General features: G+C 41.9%; 1 protein-coding gene across 1 annotated transcript; it reads right to left on the bottom strand.

The window, feature by feature from the left end:
- Positions 1–1534: 1534 nt before the first annotated feature.
- PYGO1 (pygopus family PHD finger 1) lies at positions 1535–15723 on the bottom strand. The gene is made up of 3 exons (XM_055716790.1): positions 15578–15723; positions 10290–10375; positions 1535–8503 (listed from the first exon to the last, which is right to left on the bottom strand). Exons 1-3 carry the CDS (start codon positions 15624–15626, stop codon positions 7379–7381), a joined length of 1260 nt encoding a protein of 419 aa, XP_055572765.1. The 5' UTR covers positions 15627–15723; the 3' UTR covers positions 1535–7378.
- Positions 15724–21318: the final 5595 nt, after the last annotated feature.

Genomic DNA, 21318 nt, shown 5'->3' on the forward strand with positions numbered 1-21318 from the left:
TCAACCTTTAAAGTCTTGTATTGATGTGTATCTGCAGAAACATCACCTATGTCACACACATTTCACACTGCCAGCTTACTTGGACAAATGAGTGAGTTCTCACTATGACACTTGCAAAATAAACCAGAAGAGAGGTCCATTCAGGATCCTTCTTCTGTTGGCACCAACTTACAAGTCAAAAGTGCAAGAAACTTTGTAGTGAAGGGAGATAAATTTTTCCCTGGAAAACTTTATACTTAAATTCCTATCTCCTGTGCTACAAAGGATGGAGATTTATATTCCAGTCAGATCTTATTAATATTACTAATACTCTGGAACTTCCAGTTGCAAATACATACATACATCTCTTCCAGTGATTATTTCACTTCTAATGACTCTAGCTTCAGAGGCTTTAACGGGGGGTGTGGGGTGTGAGGAATCCCTTAAATATCTTACATTTTCTTGTCTTTAATAAATAACCTTTTTTTCTCCCCCATCCTTTCTAAATCCTCTCTCATTTCTCTCATCCCTCCATATTTTCTAAGAACATTTTATGAGATGCTGTTGGAAGAAGGGTTCACTGGAGTCAAGAAGACGCTCAATATGAGTTATGCATCTTGCTCAACTTTATTAGTTTCTAACACTACTTATATAGAACCGATACACATGCATATTCGTAAAGCAGAAATATAATCGGTTAGTAGTCTCTAAACACGGGCGGCTCTCACACCCCTAATTATCATGACTAAAATAAGCATTCTATCCATGTGGCTAATTGTGTTGCTGTGCTTCAGCCTTGTAGTTTGTTACTCCCTATTTTCCCATACCGGTCCCTATCTTTCTTGGCCCTGCACCTGCTTTCCCAGCAGCTGTAGCTTGTTACAGCCACGGCCGGTTGGCACAACATAATTACTTGGTCTCAGGATTCAAGAACAGCTCAAGGCTACCTTTCTTGTTAACTTCAGCACAGCAACTTCAGTACAATTCTGATTACAGGCCTATTCTAATACCAGGCCTGGATTGTGCAGATCTTCAGAGATTCTAAGGCCATGCTTCTGCAGCCATTCTTCTACAAGATGCTATTTATTCCAATGAACTGTTTGGCATGTGTGGTTTGGGACCACCCATATCAGCTGCCTTTAAGAATTATTAGTAAGGTACAGATTTGGTATGTGTTAGTTGTGGTATTTTAACAAACAGGAATAGCTTAGTAATAATTTTATTAATTAGTATAAATCATTCTTTGCATAATCTCTTCCCAAGTGCAGAGAATTCTAAAAAAAAATATCTGTTTAGCCAAATAGTGCCTGAGCCTTCCCTCCCATCCTGTAAGAAAGAAATGGGGTCTATTGTGCAAGAATTCTAATCTGCTTTGGAGTTACTTCAGTTTAATGCCTTTAAAGAACAGCAGACCTCTCCAAAAGAGGCAGGAGCTGCCTTTTCTGATCAATACAACCTCATACCGTTTCTTGTGAGATTATGCCTAATCCAAATGCATTCTCACAGACAAAATATTAGAAGAGCTAATCTAGACATTACATGATTAATAGGCAACTTCCCCGCAAAAGTTATCTTTATTTTAAAAGAAACTGAAAACAGACAGAAAGCAAGTTACATACAGTGCTGGACAAAATCTACCATATACATTTTCCAAGAACGCTTGAATCAGATTCTGATACATGTTCTTCTAGAAGGTAAAATATCACATCATTATTAACAAAAAAATTAAATGTTGACAATCTTAATCATTTATTTTGCATTGTTTGGATGGCAGTAGATGGGTAACTTGCCTTTTTCAACTCATCTTTAACACTGAAAGGAGAATGTGGACAACAAAATTTCAAGTCAGAAGGCCTTAAAATATACAGTGTCTGCTCTAAAGGCCATAAACAAAAGCTTAGAGAAGAGACAGTCTGTTAAGTAAAAATCCTTCAACAACTCCATATTATTTCACATTTCAGAAAAAACAATTAAGGAAAGAAAAAAAAAAGAAAAAGGAAGAAGAAATATAAAATATATTAAAAGCTTGCCCTCCATAAGTTATATGGAAGTTCAGGTTTAGATCATCCTTTCTGTGTCTAGGATTTGAGTGTCTTTGAGCGTCTAGGAATAGACACAACACCTCTCATGACTCCAATCGCAAACTGTCTCCAATACAGCAATTCCTGAATTACAGTGCACAAACCTCCGAGTAAAAAGGTGGGGTTGGATCAAAAATTATTTTGCGACAGTTTATTTGAACATGAAAAGGAAAATTAATCAAGTATGGCAAACACTTTAACAATAGGTATTCCCTACGATGTTGGGATAAAACATTTCTGAACCAGGAGACTAAGGGTGACTGAATACTTCAAGCTACAGTCAACACCTCCAAGGGGCTGAACACTGTTCAAAATTAATTACCTCAGAACTGATGACACACAACACTAGGGCACTAAAGCGACCCTTTACTCCCATATAAAGCATAAGCCAACAAGAAATCAGAGGAGTTCCATACAAAGAAGTTAATGTGCATAACTGAAGATGTAGTGTAGGATAGTTATATTGCCTTAAGATTTCCACTAAGTACACTTAATTTTCCAATTTTAAGGAAGAGCCTATTCTAATATAGAAAGCTTCAGACAAAACTTTGTAATTGCAGAATAGCTTTAAAATACACCCAGTTCTACAGCCTCCTGCATATATCTGATAACATTCAACAGATAAAAAAAATGAAGTTTTGTAAACCAAGTAAAGAGTGTTAGAATAGAATTTTCACACCTATGAGCTTATTACCAAATGTTCACCCATTTGTCAGTGGATAATATTAAGAAATTCATACTAACAGTTATGGCAACAAGATGACAATGCACAGAAGTGCTGCGTGTTCTGAAAGGTAGTCAGTTTTAATTACCATGAATTGCTACCATCTATCATACCTCATTCTACGCAAGATACCACACCAGCTACCAATCCATAAACAATAATGTTTCACATACTTCATAGAGTAGCTTAAAACACATCGTGATATGAAATAATTTGTATTACATAGTAATTTAATCCCTGGCCACAGGGTTAACGTTGGACAAAGTCTGGAAACTTTTTTCCAATTTGAATTACGTACAGTAACTTTGCCACACACCACAGCACTAATGCATGTATTACTTCAGACATGCTCTAATTTAAAATCGAAACAAAAAAGTTGTTGCAAAAATACATGTCACCAATGTGGAACACATTCAAGATTGTATAAAAAGTACTGAACTGATATCCCAAAACAGGTATATTTAAGCAGTACATAAGGAAAGATTAGTTTTAATATGAAACAATCATTTAAGTCACATACAACATGATAAGAAGCATGACTTCCTTTTTTAAAAATGTTACACCAATACTTTTACTGCCAGGCAATGTTTATTTATAAAATGAAAGGGACATATTTAACGCAGATGTGTCATCGTATTAAGTTGGAATAAAGACAAATGTTAAAAAAGTGCTACATTTGAACACCATTGATTTTGTAAAAATCTCAAACCATAAAAAGCATTTCAGTTGCAAATATCATAGGCTCCGAACTGCAAACACTCCGAAATGGTCTCGGCTGCATGCATGCAGTTCCCCTGACTGCGTTAATCCTCCCACGCTTCAAGTTAAGCCTGAAAAATGAGATTACAAAACTGGTTCTTAGATGAAAAACTTCAGAGGTCACAAAGTATATTCTTCTTTGAGCAGCCCCCAAAATTATATTTTTGTTTTGAATAGAGCAAACTTTACTACTTTCTCTAGCCTCTGTCACCTCTAATAATAGCTAAGTCTCTAAACACCCTTGGGAAGTGTTAGTCTGATCTTCTGAAAGAAGAGATTGAGGCATAAACAGTTAGCCTGCCTGTCTCAAATTATAGAAGGGATCAGTAAAACAGACAGAAACAGAATTTTTGATATCTACCCTCTAGCCTATATGCAGCACTGTCACTTAACCTGACACCAATAAAACAAGTTATTTTAAAGAGCAAAATACATATTTTCTCATTCAAAACTGGTCTCTGGCAAAACCCTAAGTATTAAGGACAGTTCAATCTAGTTTATACCTATTTATTTCAGCCTAGGGGGGAAAAAGGAAAAGAAAAGAAAAAACCAAACCATTTTGGGTTATATAGGCTGCGTTTCTGACCGTGGCAAGGAGCTATTTTAAAAGGACACAGGCATTTCCCATAAAAATGTCAAGGTTTGTAAGATTTACAAAATCTTTGTGATATTTTTGGTGTGCAGCACCAGTACAGTCTAAATCACTAGTCATGAAAGAAGCACATGATAGTTCAATACAAATCGTTTCATGTAGAGTATTACAAAAAAACCTCACCTATTCTAATCAGCCCTCCCTCCCACCCACCCTTCTATAACTAATTTCTAATTCTAACCAGCTGACATTTTCCTAGTACCTTACTAACAAAACATGATTGTTGTTTTTCCTGTGCATACTTGAACTACTAACTAGTCAATACATGCAGAGAAAAACAAAGTATAACTCCCTCTCTCTAGATAAAGAGTCCAGATATGCCAAGAGTATATCAGTAGGGCAAGCATATTGGCTGGATGACTTTTGGAGATCCTAATCAGTCCTATCTCTACAATCAGTGTGATAACAAGTTTGGTGTTGTTGGGGGTTTTTTTACTACTATTTTATACAACTGGCATTTGCTAATGCCTTGAATTTGCAGGTTAACAAACACAGAAAATTTACCGGGTTACAAACCCAACATGGTACCAGTTTAGAAAAACTGAAATAAATCATCACAAATACACAACTTAAGGCCTTATAAAATGATACTCCAGTTGATTTCAAGTTTGTAAGAACACTATATTTAAATTCTAATGTCTTGCTAGCTAATGCAGAAAACACTTGCCTAACTTTGTGTAGGGTTGAGGAAAAGATTAAGAAATACATGGCTATTTTAAATACAATGTCTGCTCCAAAACAACTGTTAAAACATTACTTGGACTTCTGAGAACATCTTCTCACAACAGGAATGAGGTGTGGGAAAGGTATCGTGAACAGCACGCTTGGGTAACAATGTCATCATTGGAGCTTCTGTTGAATTTTCACTGAGCAAGAATTTTTATTTCATTTACGCTGCAGTAGGTCTCAACCAGCTCCACTACCACCACAGTGCAAATCATTGCAGAGATGAAATTGATTCCCAGAGGAACAAATCTATCTAGACGAGGTTTGGTTTAATTTCTACTGTAGATACCAAAAGCAAATTCTAACAGCCAGTCAGTCATTAGGAAAACTACTGAAGAATAACTCTCTCTAACAGAGGTTGTTGCTTGGTTGGGTTTTTTTTGTTGTTTGCTTTTAAATATCACACCTCTAAGAAAACGAGATTAAGTTTAGTATCTGTATTAACTAAAGCAAACAGTGATGAAAACAGAAGCCCTGGATCTGCCTTACACTTTCTTCACATCTCCACACAGGAAATCCTCAAGATATGAATTGTGACATTTTAGACATTATTTCCTTTTTCCTGATGAGAGGCAATACAAAGAAGGAGGGCAATACTGCACTTCTCCAGTAAAAGAGCATATGAAACTTTTCACTTTTAAAATAAAACAAGGACAGTCATGTAGATCTGCACAGTATCTTCCAGGAAAAGTACCACAGTAGAGTCCATTTAAAATCAAACACAATGGTGAACTAGCAAACAGGTCTTACTTTTCACTCATTAGTGTAGCTTACCATACAAACTACCTTTTTATATAGATGACTGTATTTATATAGGCTCCTACATCACTTGTCACCACAGACCTGAACAATTGATCACATTAGGGAAAGTGACTAGTACCTGTAGTGCTTGACATATGATTTAATTGTTGCCTGTTTAAAAACGAAAAGTTTCCAGCACAGTGGTATCACAGGCAAGGTCTGTTATTACAGTGCCACATTTTATTAAGTTAAACCAACACTTCTCTCTACAGAAACACTCATTTTCAGTTGTGTTTGCAACTTTATCACACTGCTAAGGCTGAGGTCTTCAAAACTTGATGTTTCCCCACATTAAAAAAAAAAAAGGAGAGGGCTTTGAGATCAAGAGTAAGATCAAATTACCCATATTAAAATAAAATTCTTAGCATCACATGTGGAGCTCTAGTGCCATTCATACTTGTCAACAGGATATCAAGTTTAGCAAAGAAGCTAAATTTCTGATTACTTGCTTCTGATGTGAGCTAAACTCACCTGATGCGAAAGCTAGTTTTCTTCACCCTAGATGTCCCACCCCCTCACTAACAGACTGGCTGACGCAGTGGTGGGAATTCAGTTTTAAGACTTCGCTGGCCAAATTATCTTGCAACTCAGAGCCTGTGCTGAGCACACTCGGTTGCTCTGCGTGCTCCTTCATGCCAGGTGGACTGTCTAAGCTCAGGATGACTGAGCAGGCTCTCGTTGAAAGCCCCAGGAGACAGGCAGAACTTTGCCTGCACTGGTCCAGTCACAGTTCGCAGGCAGCACCGAGGTGGGAGGCTGGAACCATCAATGAGAAACGATGAGAGAGAGGTGCATGACTGCACAACCGTGACAGATGCAGAGACTGTATCCTAAAGTATGTGTTTAAGATAAATGAATTAAGGTTACATATGCAACCCTAGTTTTGGTATTCTCTAGATTTAAAGCACTGGACTTCACAAACTTGAAGTGTTCTTTTTCCAATGTAATCATATTTTGTAACTATTTCCAAATACTGCAAGACCTAGCAAGAGTCTCCAGCAAGTATGTGCTGAGAAGTCAAACGAGATCATTGCCTTTTCAAGGAAATATAAATGCATAAGAGTTTAGTGTGTTTCATTGTGTTACTAAGCATGAAGTCATCCATTTGTGAATAGTGTGTTAATGCTTTACTTCAAAAATAGGAAAAAGCATACACAAAATTCTCTGTATTTACCCTAAAATAAAAACTATTAGCACTGCACATTCCTCCACATCATCTCCACTATATTCAAAGAAAGGATAGCAAGAACATCAGTAATGGACATTCAACATAATGAGTACTTGCAAATATAGTACCATTAAATCCGAGCACTAAATGCTAGTGTTAACACATTAACACTAGCAAATTAGGGGCTATTCATACAGCCACATTTTTGCCTTCAATAAAATTGGCAATGCACATCCTACTTCTGATCAGTTGTCAGTTATGTTTTACAGTTTTAATCAGAAACAAAAAAATATTCCATCCTGCAAAACATTAGCACACATAAAACTAAGAGTACAAAAGATGAGACGGAAGTTTATGAATTAAAACAGACTAGGGAAAAAAAGATTACAGCAATCAAACACAACTGATTGTCTGCAGAAAGTGAAGTACCCAATTTGTAACCAAATCTTCATAGCAAGTATTTCAATCACTACCACCAATTGACGTTGTTAGCCATCCGTATTCAACACAGGTGGTCCTGCAGTCTCTCTTGTACGCATTAACTGGACATCTTTGTCAGCCATGCAAGTATCACAACCCCAAACGGCTGACGCTTCTGCTGTAAGAAGGCCATAAGCTGACTCAGTCATGCCTGTACAGATCCGATGAAACCATTTTTGGCAAGAGGCTTCACACAGGATGGCATCCTGGTCATCATTAACTTCATGTGTACAAATTCCACATGGATAGACGGGTTCAGAGGACGAGTGACCGTGACGACTGGGATGAAGGGGTGTTTTGCTGCTCTTTTCAGAGTTGCATCCTTCAGCAGTACCTCGAGACTGTCGGGACTTACTCTGAGTCCCATTTGAATGGCCAGCGTTAGTGTTATCAGCATTATTCGAATGGCTATTATCCTGATTTACCACGTTGTTGTTTCGAGTAACATTTTTTAGGTCACTGTTACCTTGACTCACAATGTCCTCTGTCCTGTGATGATGCTGATGAGCAGCAGTGTTCTGGCTGGCTGCTTTGCTTGCACCTTGACTAAAGTCTTGCTTTTGTGCTGATGATTTTGTCTGGTTGTATGTGTTTGGTGGAGGAACAAAAGAATGGTTTGACTCTAGCTGCGAATTTGGGAAATTCGGATTGTTTCCAGGACCAAAGTTAGATGGCACGTCAGGATGAGGTATCTGACCAGAATGGCCAAAGTTCTCACCAGGATTAGGTCTGAAATGCTGACCAGGCATATTGACATTTTGATTTATCTGAACACCACTATAAGGTGGTTGATTCCCAAAACTTGGGTTATCATGGGGACTGAAGCTGAAAGAGTGGGGTCGACTAAAACCCATTCCCACTGGGTTTTGAGGAAGGGGATGTGGTTGGTTTCTGAGGGAGTAAGAACCACCATATGGCGAGGACACTCTGGGCAGCATATGAGGTGGCATTCTGAAAGTGTTATAGCCTCCAAAGCCAGGATAACCAGGATTACTAAAATATGGATTTCCTGAAGGAAGTGGTTTATAAGACACAGTATTATAGTTGTCATCAAACGGATTTGCAGCTACAAGGTGGTCAGAGCTTGGATTCGGCGGTGGAGCATATTCAGATGGAGGAGGAAATGATGAGCCCTAAAAATATTTTAAATACAACATTTAAATTAGTTTTAGTATTTCCCTGCAAGACAGACCAGCCACGAAGTTCCTGGATTAGCAGCACTACTGCTAAAAGAACTGTTCAGCTGTTGCATAAAGCTCACCCACTGTACCCTGCCAGGCTGTCTGAAATTTCAGTACAGAGGTGAGAGAGGAGTTTGGGCTCTGGATAACATGGTGATTTATAGTAATCTGTGTTTTAAAAATTGTGCAGTTGCACAACCATGCTTCTGAAAATACTAGTTGATATGTGACTTCTATTTCTTAATCTTTTACATCATAAAAGCAACAATACAGAAAGCCACGTGCCACTTAAACACATGCATAAAATATTTCCAAATGTTGAAGAGCAGATTCGAAGCATTTCCTTAGTTTCATTTTGGGTTCACTTAACTGAATATACATCTGTTAAGACACCCCACTTCTATGAGGATATATAAACCTAATGTTACTATAACCCTAAAAAAAGGTATACAGAATATAGGTCTCTGCATATAGGAATTTTCTATATTCTGTGTACCAAACAGAGGTGTCCCTTATGAGCATGCAGTGACTGTGGATAGCCTGCAAAGCATAGTCAGTAGGTATAAAATACAGGGATTTCTGGTTACAGAGAAAAGTAAAATCAAGTCTTTAATGGAGCCCAGAGGCTGTTGAAATGTCATCAGAGTGGCTATACAATTGAATTGCATTCTAGACTAGCCTGTGGGGAACATCTGCCTAGTTCACCCTCATGCTAACTGTGCTCACAGAAAGCATTTTGCATTTTCTCCTAAATACTAAGAAACTTTTTTTTTTTTTGCCCCCCCCCCCCCCCCCCAAAAAAAAAACAAACCCTCCTGCTGTGCCACAAAACTTGAACCCGGTAAGAAAAGAGAGGAAACTAATCTTCGTGTCCTCTACAGTTATCACCATTTCAGAACACAAGGAAAGCTCTACCAAGAAGGAGGCCCAATCCCTTTAAATTAACTGAATATTTCTCAGAGCAGGTTTCACCATGACTACTTTAAAACAAAACAAAAATTAAGACAGCAAATCCACATCTCAATGGAATCTGGATAGGCCTAACAGAAAGAAACTGTGTGACCTACATAAATAAAATTACTCTCGCTAGGCAGTACCAAATTAACAGATACTCTCACTCGAAGCTGAATGAACACAACAAAGGACAATTCTGCATTACAGATATCTAATTGCTTTACATGTTTTGTATTCAGGCTTCCTTTCCTGGAAACAGAAACTGTATAGAAATGCCAAATTGCAAGGATTCACTGGAAAGGAGCCGAACCTGCCTCATAGCATTTGCTTGAAAATCACTTGGGGAATATGCCAAGAGTTTGGTCAAAGCATTAACAAACTGTACTGATCCATTAGCCCACAAACCTACACATATCGGAATGAAGGTAAGAAGAAAAGTAGTCTCATGGCAACTACTCATGCTATACAGAATTCTACCAAGGGCTACAAAGTCATTAAAAGAAAGCCTGTTTCAGAATCAAATCCATATGGGTAAAATACAAGTTGTGGCAGTCTCACTGTGCTCCTCTCTTTATAGGTCTTTGGCAACCTACAGAGATTAAAATAACTGCAGTGAGAATAACTAGTATTATGAAGATTTCAGCTTCACAATGCAACTAAAATATTTTATATGGTACTGCTATTTGTGAGAACAGACTGATATTCTGAACAACACAAGCTAGTCATACCAGCAAACATGACTGCACTATTTATTAAGAAAGTAAAAGAACCAGAGGGAATTTACCTGTGCATTTGCTTTGCGCTTTTTCTTATCAGGGCTTCCAAGTTGTACTCCTGGTCCTCCTAACCCATCCAATCCACTGTCACCACCTACAAAATTTCAATCAGTGCAATACAGCATTAGGTTTCTTACAGACAGTATTTTAAATTTGCCTCTGCCTGTCATAGCAACAGATACCTGTTATAAATACTGAGCTTGCATTAATTCTGGTGCCTTACATTGCAAGTCCTTAAGGAGCAAACACCTGGAGGTAAAAGTTTGCATACCTCATATACAGCTATCTCACTCTATTACCACTCTAACATCCAATTCATGCTCATTACAGTTGGAATAAACATTTCCATTTATTTTATGTTTATCTGTCCCTTGGTACTTAATGTCTCCGCTTCACCAGTAAGAAGTATTTCTTGTTTGCATAACACATAAAACTTTCAAAAGAACTGCTTAAAACCATGCCAAAGATTCACCTCCTATTTAACTTACACAGACACAGCATTTATCAAACTCACTGTACCAATATACAACAGCATGTTACAATACACCATGAAGGAAAAAAGCAAACAGCAGTAGATCAGTGTCGAAAACCACTGAAAACCTGCCATGTTGTTTAGACAGATCTCCAGTTTGTCAGATGTAAATTTCACTAAATGCAAGACTTCATCAGACAAAACGCATAGCTGTGGTGCTTAGAGGGATGGTTTAGTGGTGGACTTGGCAGTTCTGGGTTAACAGTTGGACTTGATCTTAAAGGTCTTTTCCAGATTAAATGATACTATGATTCTACAAAAAAGAAACCTGCCAAAAATGACAGGGACTCCGGGCAAACCCACCCTACTCTGCGGAAACCTCAGAGAATAATAATCACTTTAGGGTGATAACAAGAGCGACACGTGTTGAGATACTAACATTAAGAAACTGTGTGTTAATCCATTTTTTCCCCAGGCCTGTTAAGATAATATCTTATTTTCTCTTTAAAACATAAACATAAATAGTAACAGTATAGAACAGTAAGAAGGGCAATGCAACTTAAAAAATTTACTGTTACTTGTTTAAAACTCTTACTCAGAGTACAAGTCAAACTTTATCAAGATGCAAGCATACAGCTGAACACACGGGTTCGTCTTTATTACCAAAGGCAACCTGAAGATAACTGTGAATTATCAACAGTATTATGCAAAGAAGCACAATGTATGACATTACACTGCTCTATGTTAGACAAGTATTCCCAGCAGAGAGCTAAACCAGCTTTAGGACTATTCAATAAAGTAACATAAAATCTCTTCTCACAGGGAAGAAGTAGACTTACTATACACAGATCAAAGGAGGCCTGACAAATTTTCACTCCTAGCACTTGCTTCCCCCCCGCCACTCCTTTTTAGAGGTTTCAGAAATTTACCAGTCCTACCTCAAGCAAGAAACCAGTTCTGCCTCTGCTTTAATAAGTTCCTTTTGGCTTTGGCTGTCACTGTTGAAATTTAATTTCATTTTTCATTATATGGAAGGAAGATATGTGGTCATTCCAAATCAATACCTATCAAATTGTAGGTCTGAATTTCAAAGACTAGGTCATGAAGTCACGATCAAGTTCTCAGATAAACTCATGCTTGAGCATAGCACATCACGGTATAACCTACCACCAGAGTAACTAGGGATTGCTCTTCAAAAAAAAAAAAAGGGTCCTTTTTGCCTTGATTTAGGTTATAAAATCCTGCATATACTTAGTGCGCTATGAGGCGCTGCCCCTGCATTAACTGTAGATACTAAATAATGACAGCATAAAGTTTTACATAAAGAATGATGACAAACCTCTTTTAAATTCCTACTCTATAAATCATCTTCTTGATAAACTATTTGTTCAAAATTGTCCCTGCATTTCACATTAGCTTCTTCTCCTGCATTCCTATATGTTTATCATAAATCCAGTGGGAGATTGTACCGTGAACACCATTCCTCACAACTGCATAAAACATACTCTTGTTCATGGTCCTGTACTCTTAATACATAAATGACATTAACCATTGATAGCAAAATATTACCAATATCCACATTTCATAATAAATCAAACAACTGGCAGCACAGACATGAGTAAATCTGTGATCAAGTAGAACACTGAGGATCATATGCAAGTGCTGTTTTACAGTAGTGTAAGTTAAAACTCCACTAAATTATATATAAATTCCCTCTCTGGGATATCATTCTTCAAAAACATAAGCAAATGAAGATTAGAATCCCAGTGACAAGTTCCACCAATTTCTACATGAACTACTTTACACGGGTGAAGCCATTCATATGCCTAGATTTATAGAAAGTCCTAGGAACAAAGCTTTGTATTTTCAGTTCTTGCCGTGTGAGGCCAATGATTTAATTTAGCCTTAAAAATGTATATTTTCCCTGTGGATTTTATAATGATTTAATTTTTACATAAAAGGAAACAGAATGTTAGTCCTAGCATACCTCCAAAAAAGAGTGAATAAAGGTCATTTTCACACAGCCAAAATAAACTTTCCAGAGAGTCACTTTTGGTACCCACCACCCAGGCTTTCATCAAAAGGTGTATCGAGCATTGTGGAACATTGCGTTAAGGGTGCAAAAAATCATTTCACTGCCTGAGACTAATTTTCCAGGAAAAAATACAATCCTTTTGACTGGGGCATCATGTGTGTCATATATCCTGGACATATATGCTGTTCCACACAACACCTTTGTCTCCAAACTGGAGAGAAATGGTTTTGATGGATGGACCACTTGGTGGATAAGGAATTGGCCAGATGGTCACAGTCTAAGTGACAGACAGCTTGACGTCCAAGTGGAGACCAGTGATGAGTGGTGTCCCTCAGGGGTCAGTATTGGGAACAGCACCGTTTAACATCTTTATAAGCAACATGGACAGTGGGATTGAGTGCACGCTCAGCACATTTGCCAATGACACCAAGCTGTGTGGTTGACATGCTGGAGGGCAGGGATGCCATCCAGAGGGACCCTGACAGGCTGGAGAGGTGGGCCCGTGCAAACCTCATAAAGTTCAACAAGGCCAAGTGCGAGGTCCTGCACCTGTGTCAGGGCAGTCCCAAGCACAAATGCAGGCTGGGCAGGGAACGGATTGTGGGCGGCCCTGAGGAGAAGGACTTGTGGGTGCTGGTTGACAACAAGCTCAACATGAGCTGGCAATGTGCACTTGCAGCCCAGAAAGCCAACCGAATCCTGGGCTCAGGGTGATTCTGCCCCACTACTCCACTCTCATGAGACCCCACCTGGGGTACTGCGTTCAGCTCTAGGGTCCCAGCACAAGACAGACATGGACCGGCTCAAGCAGATCCAGAGGAAGCCACAAAGATGATCAGGGGCTGAAGCACCTCTCCTATGAAGACAGGTTGAAAGAGTTGGGGCTGTTCAGCCTGGAGAAAAGGAGGCTCTAGGGGGAACTTGGAGCAGCCTGCCAGCACCTACAGGGGCCGACAGGAAAGCTGGAGAGGAACTTTTTACAAAGGCATAAAGTGACAGAACAAGGGGTAATGGCAAGGTTTCGGTTAGGTATTAGGAGGAACTTCTCCACTGTGAGGGTGGTGAGACACAGGAACAGGTTGCCCAGAGCAGCTGTGGATGCCCCATCCCTGGCAGTGCCCAAGGCCAGGTGGGATGTAGCTTTGAGCAACCTGGTCTGGTGGAAGGTGTCCCTGCCCATGGCAGGGGGATGGGAAATAGGTTCCTTCCATCCCAAACCATTCTATGACATGATCTAGAGATATAAATACGTATCTGATAATTATTCTCTTATTAAATCATGGATAAAATGTATTTCAGCCATTTACATTAGGGAAAAGGAGAAAAGTCCCGTATTCTTTTTTTACTTTGTACATACTCAAGATAGACATTTTCAGTGTTAGTCAGGAGAACTGCAAGTTACAGTTCTGTTTACATATTAAGAGATTATGACTTTGCATGTAATTTATGCCATACTTAACATACGGCAAATATGCTATGGAGTGAGTATTTTCATACTCACTGACAAATCTCTGTCTAGGTTTTTACAGGATGGATGCCAGAGTCTCTTTACACAGTGCTTTATCTCAGTAGGAACATTTTCCCCAGAAACATAAATGGCTGAATAAACTTTTAATTCTAGACAGAAAACTAAAAAGTGTCTAATTTTAACCAGATTTGGTGAACCTATTCTGTGGCCCTGATACTGTAAACAGTTTTGACATTAAGCGGTAATCGCATGAAACTCAGTGACTAACTCGGGCATGTGAAACTGCGTGTGCTTAAATATTTGCAGAATCAGGGCTCGAGAGTGAAGGAGTCTAACGAACCCCAGTCTCCTTTGTAAGACTGCTGCACATTTTCTTTCTCTCATTCTCAAGGTTACAATCCAGCTGTTACTATAACAGTTTTAGAAAAGCAAACCTTAGATCAATGGCAACATGCATAGCAGAATCCACACCTTTTCCCACTTACCCAACCGTAAAAAAGCTTAAAACATCAAGAACAATAGAATTCCAGTGACAAAACAGGAGGCAAGGAAAGGAGAAGCAATAAATTGCCGATCTTATTATTTTGCCATGTTTTTTCACCCAGCTCTGTCACCCTGTTGCCTTTCATTATGCCATGCCGAAAGGCTTTTCTGTTTTTAAGGACTGTAAGGACACAACTACTGCTCCGTAGCCTGATGTGCTACTGCCATTAAAGTCAGTTGCATGGCCCAAGTCGGAAGAGAGACCGTAATTTCTACCCTTCGCCTTCCACATTTCAAAGAAACGCATACTTCAGACCTCACGACGAGCCACGCAAGAGCACGATTAATCAAGAATAATCTTGGAACGGATTTTTCATTTCCCGAGAAGAGAAAAACAAGCCGGCAACTAGAATCAAGCCCAAGCACAAGACCAGGGGTAGGAGAGCGAGCACTCAAGTGTAATTTACGGGCTCTGCATCAACACGAACTCGGACATGTGGCAGCGCCGACGTATTCCCTTGCACCAGCACTATGCACGCCGCATACTAATGGGCGGCACAGCCTGGAAAACACGGGCGGCAGCACTGGCGCCCGCCCGCCGGGTCACACCGCGCAGCGCCGGCCCCGAGTCCCGCACGGCCAGGCCCGCAGGCTGCGGCCGGCCCCGCCGCGCAAACTTAGCGCGGCTCCCGCACCGCCCGGCCCCGCCGCAGGGAGGGACCGCGGCGGGGGCAGCAGCGGCCGGGTCCGGCCGGTGCGGGCACCCCGCCGCACCGCCAGCTCTCCTCACGGGAGTTAGGCCCCAGCAGCGGCCGCCCCCCGCCCCCCCGCCCCGTACCTCGGGATCTCTTCAGCGCGATGGGGTCCTTCTCCTGTTCCGCTGACATTACAGACAGCAGCGCATGGCTCCCAAGGCGGCAGGAATCGGGGCTCTTTGATGCTGCTGCTGCCGCCGCCGCCGGCCCGCACCCCGCCCCCTCCGCCCCCGCCTCCTCCGCCGCCGCCCCCGCCCGCCGCTGCCGTAGCCGCCGCCGCCCCAGCCGCGGAGCCGCCAGACTTTGCAAAGTTTGGGCGCGGGAGGGCTCCGCAGCGGCCGGCGGCGAGGGCCGGGCCAGGGGGACCGCGGCGAGCGGGGAGCCGCAGCCCGGGAGCCGCGCGGGGGTCGGCGGAGCGCCCGGCCGCGCCGGGCAGGGCCCCCGCGGGCTGCGGGCGCCCGCCTCGCTCGGCGCCCGCCGCCCGGGCTGCCAGGCCCCGCGGCCCCGCACAGCGCCCCCGCCGGCCACCGGCGCCGCTCAGCGCTCCCTGCCGCGGCCGGCCGGCTGCCGGGCCCGCGGGGGCGGCGGCGGGGCGCTCCGCGGGGCTCCCCGCGCTCCCGCCGTGAGCGCGGCCCTTCCCGCGCCGCCGCCGCCGCTCGGGGGCCGCCGTGCGGAACAAAGGCGCCGCGCCGGGGCGGGCTCCGCCGCGGGCCTGAGGGGCAGCCGCGGGCTCGGGGCGGCCGCGCGCGGGGGCTGAGGGGCCGCGAGGCCGGCGCGCGGCCGCCCGGACCGTTAGTGCGCGCGAGGGCGGGGGCCGGGGCCGCCCTGACTGGGCGCGGGGCGGGGGCGGACGGGCCCCTCGGGTGGGCGCTCGGCCGCAGGCACCCGCCGCACGGGATAACCGCTTCCCCGGTCTCGGCCCCGGGGCGCTTCGCCGCTTACCTCGCCGGCAGCACGTGCTCCACGCTCCGGGCCGGGCGGCGGCGGCGCCTCCCGGTGCCCGCGGGCTCTGCCGCGGCCGCTGCAGGGAGGTGCGCGCCGGCCAGCGGGCCCCCCCCCCTCACCGACGGCTCCCCCCCTCACACAGGTATGGCCCCGCTCTGCCCTGCTGTTCTGAGGGCAGCGCTGGCAAGACACAGCCGGCTGGGCCTGGCCGGCGCCCCTTGCAGTGTCAGTGCGCCCCGCTGAACCCCTGAAATGCACGACAGCTCAATCGCTGTTGGTGTCAATAGTTTTGTGGGAAAATACATCCCACCGCCATTCCCCGTCTTCTGAAGTGACTGCATTTCAGAGGTGTTACATATGGAGTCCACATCCTTGATCAAAGCTGTTAACCAACTGTAGTAAAAATAATTATCTTTTGAGTAAGGATTTAGCCTCCCTTAACTGGGATAAAAATGGCCAGCTGTGAAGTATGGGTTTTGCTCACATGCCTTATTTCACAATAACCTAGCAGTGCCGTTTCTGTACGTACCTTCTTGTTAGATGGAAAGTTGGTACTTTTCCAGTATTTGGAACGCTTTTTCTGAAGGAAAACAACTGCTGCTTGCGTACAGGTTAAGGTATCAGCATTACTGTGTTTTTTCTTTTACATTTTGCCTGTCTAACTAAATAAAATGGAGAAAGCAATGCAATTTTTCATGTTGGATTTCTGTACTTCCCTAGACATCGTTTTCATTTGTCCACAGTCTCTTACTTTGCAGCGGTCCCAGAATGCATGTACCTTGAAGTACAGCATATTGCCAATATACTCATGGGATCTGCTGGTTAATTTTGTGTAATCTCACTGAAGAGAAGTGTATCTTGTTATTAGCAAGGTGGGAGTGAGCTAGTCTATATTTGAAGGAAGACGTGTCTTATCTGTGAAGAGATTTGCATTTTCTGTGATGGAGCTCGCTGTAGGCCTAGATGATTCTCCAAGGGCTGCATGAGCTTTTGTGCAAGGCTGCCTTGTAATAGCATGTAGACTGTAATTATGGATGTGCAGATTGATGTCACTGAGTCTATAAAGGCTCCTAGGGGGAAATTGTCTGCATCAGAAATGTGAGCAGGGAATTCAGATTTAACCCAGTGCTCTAGTTGTAAAAAATTATGTCTGTTTTGCTGTTCATCCAAATTCAGCTTTAATTTGTACTCTGGTCTTTAGCGAGTGGTCTGCGAGAATCCTGTTGGACCGACTTTACGCTTCTAAACCTACACTGGAAACGGCTGACGCAGTGTCTGAAGGGAATTGATTCACTTGCTCAGGTGCCTACACCAGCATTTCACATATTCCCCAAAAGTCTGTGAAAGCTCTCATTCTTGCTGCTCATTGGTTGACCTTAAAATTAGTCCAACATTTCTTCTTCTCAAAAGTTGGTGTTAATTAAGAAAGCTTAGGGGTACCTAGTAGCAACCTTCCAACATCTTAGTGAAGGTTACCAAGAAGAAAAGAGACAGGCTCTCTACTGAAGTGCAAAACAGGGCAATGAGATTCAGTGGTCATTATCTGAAATGAGGTTCCAGCTGGCTGGGGCAGGGGGGATAGTTTTGGGGCTAAGCAAGCATTGGGACAGGAAGCTAAAGAAATTGTAGAATCTCTGTCCTGGGAGGTTTTCAAGACACAACTGGGCAAAGCCTAGAACAGCCTGGCCCAAGATCAGCATTAACCTTGCTTTGTGTAGGAGGTTGGCCTCAAAGTCAAGACCTCCCAAGGTGCGTTTGAACTGTAATGATTCTGTCATTCTGAAATAATTTTCTTCTTTTTAACAACAACCAACCACTCGAGAGGTCTTGCTCCCTGCTGGAGTGCTCAGTTTTGAACAAATACTGTTTAAGATGTAATACTTTTATAACTCACCCAGACTGTTGAAAAAGGTGGTTTTAGTGAGATAACAGTAACTTCAATCGCATGTGACGCATAACAGGCTTAAAAATGTTATTAAGTCTAGAAGAGCTGGTTTTGGTGACTTCCAGGTTCCTTTCCTTCTGAATTCAGGTTACGAAAGAAGGCTGCTAAAAGAGCCTTCCAGTACAAACTATGAGTAGGTAAAGGGAGCTCTTTCACTACTTGTTGTCATACCGTCTGAACATAGAACACAGCATTACATTATCGGGAGAGACATATCCATGAGACCTGGATCCACACCAGAGCATTAACATTTAAAGGGTGTTTACTGCATCTTTTCACTTACATCTACTGTGTATCTCAGGAGCAGAGAATAGCACAGAAGCCCATTTTGACAACATAGGCAGATGTGCTAATGGCAAAAGTGTAAATACCTTGCTGAAATCTGCTGACATTTAAGGGCTTCAGAAAAGGAAAAAGTGAAAGATTTGTTCTGTTTGGGTTTATGGGAGCCAAAATTTCATCCCAGAGGAGTAAAATCAGAAAAGAGAAAAGGAAGCATGACATCAGTAGAAAAAAAGCTGGAAGCTGACTGAAATGTGTCACCCTGCCACTTCCAGTACCAGGGGAAAATACAGAACTTTTCCTCTCATGTAAGCCATACATGTTCTAAAAAACCACACACAGCTTCAACCTGTCAAGTTACTGTGATTTATCAACTCATCACAGAAGATTTCTGGCATATGGACACAGAAGCCAAGCGGCCAGCAATCTCTCTCACACCTGGACAGAAAATGTTAAGCTGGAGAAAAGGGACACATTTAAGAAAATGTGTACTGTGATAGCTTTACCTCATAACGATCTTCCAGCATCAGTAGATTTGATTCCCTTAACTGCTATAAGGGAAAAGATATAAAATCAATAATTCATTTTTCTAAAAGGCCCTTTTTCATGTTATACAAATTAAAGTGCTAGTTCTACAAACTCGTACATGTTTCACAATACCACTGTGATAAATAGGACTATCTCTCAAGGCTGGAGGGAGTTTCTGTCAGACCTGAGACAACACAAGATCTGGCTTTGTTGTTATGCTAGTTACACCTCTTCTTCCAGACTCATTTGTTCTCCTCCTCCACGTCTCATTTATTCAGGGTAGTAAAACTAAACACACACAAGTTTGTAAGTTACTCAGAGATGTGGGGGTTTTATGTCTTTTTAGCCTACCTCGTTACGCTGGTATTGCTCTGGAAAAATGTGTTAACCAGGTCCCTTTGGGCCTGTGAGATCTTGAGCATCTCTCTGCCAGTCTCAGGGTTGTAACTGGAACTGAAACATGTGAGCACAAGTCATTGAAGCTATTTTAGCACAAATTGTTCACCTACTGGTGAATGCTACATCTGTTATGGTGATAAAAACCAGGTCTCACTAGCCCACGTCTGTTTCATTTCTGCTTTTAATCAACAAAAATTAAGACTGTCTAAGCTTCTGCATTAGCGATTTAGCCACATAATTTAAAGTACAACCCAAAATTTAATTAATTGTCTGTTCATGTTTCAACTTTAGTCTGAAATGGATACAAAACTGTCTGTAGGGAAAAAGTGCAGAACAGTTTGTTTTATGAGTTAGACCATGAAAAAAATGTAAGATTTTTTTTATTTTTGTCCATTGAGTTAGTTTTCTTCCTTATGATGCATGACATCTTGAAATCAAGTAAAAACCCTGAGAATGATCATGCCTTCGGCTAATCACGTAGTAAATCATTGGCTCATGAAACATTTTTCTAAGCTTCGCAAGACAAGTTATTAGTGGACTGATCAAAAAATGTCTCAGAAATGTGTACAAAGGGCCACACTGGAACAAAATTTTAAAAGTTCAAAGCAAGCTCTCAGACAGCCCTGAAACTTAGTGAGACTAATTGATTTCTTTTTTTGAGTGTACACTTACCTTTTCAACTTACAGTTGAAATATAGCCATGCTCAAGTATTTCAGGAAAAAAACCTTTGATGCACACAGATGTTCTTGCCAACAACACATATGACTTACAAAGTTAAAACGTACAATTTGCCAACAGTTTTAAACTATAAAATTTTATAGTCAATATGTAAAAATTAGTAAGTATAGTACTCAAACGTTTAAAATCTGAAGATGGGCATTGACTATCTAGGAACTTAAGTTTCATTATTGTATCTATTTATATACCAAAGCACAAGAGTTTTGACAACAAATCCAGTGTGTGTACGTGCATATATGCATTAAACCCCCCTCATTTGATCTTCAAGTCACCAAGGAACATAAGATTTCTTTCCCCTTTACGATAAATAAGAAGGAACTTTCAGTTTGCCATGTTAACATTAGCAATATAATAAATTTTAAAAAGGGCCAAATACATGTTTAACAAACCTTTATGGGCACCTCTGAAAAATGGACTACTACCTACTCAAAGAAGTGGTCGCCTATTGAAGAATGAATAATGAAATGGAGACACTCTGTGGGGAAATGAAAGAAATGCAATTTCTTGCACCTTCTGGATCATCACCTTGAATCCTTTCCATATTCCTGTTTATGATGGCTTGATGAAAAGAGAGGAAAGCATTTAATTCCTGCACTTACCCAGTTCTCGCAAGACTGCAAAGGCCATGCCAATCTTTGCAACAATTGGTTATGAATCTGCTCTTGGATCCAGGCTCTATTGATGACTTTGCTGAGGGTCAAAGTTAAAAGTTTGTTGCTGTAAAAACCCGAGGAAGCCTTGTTCCAGGCTGTCCTGTGCATCAATGCATTTGTAAGTAAATTTAGGCAAAGATTCTTCTGGGATTTACACTGCAGAATTGCCAAGGTGAAATCTTTGCCATAAAACTAAAGGAGTGGCAATGCTGACTCTAGAGGTAGCAGAGCCTCTGCAGAAATAGCTCTCCAGGCTTAGCAGGGGTGTGTGGGTGTGCTCTCACCCGAGCCCTGTGCCTCCGTAAGAGCCTTGGACAGGCACCGAGCTACCCG

The sequence above is a fragment of the Falco cherrug genome, chromosome 7 (assembly GCF_023634085.1).
Source record: "Falco cherrug isolate bFalChe1 chromosome 7, bFalChe1.pri, whole genome shotgun sequence".
In the NCBI taxonomy this organism is placed as follows: domain Eukaryota; kingdom Metazoa; phylum Chordata; class Aves; order Falconiformes; family Falconidae; genus Falco; species Falco cherrug.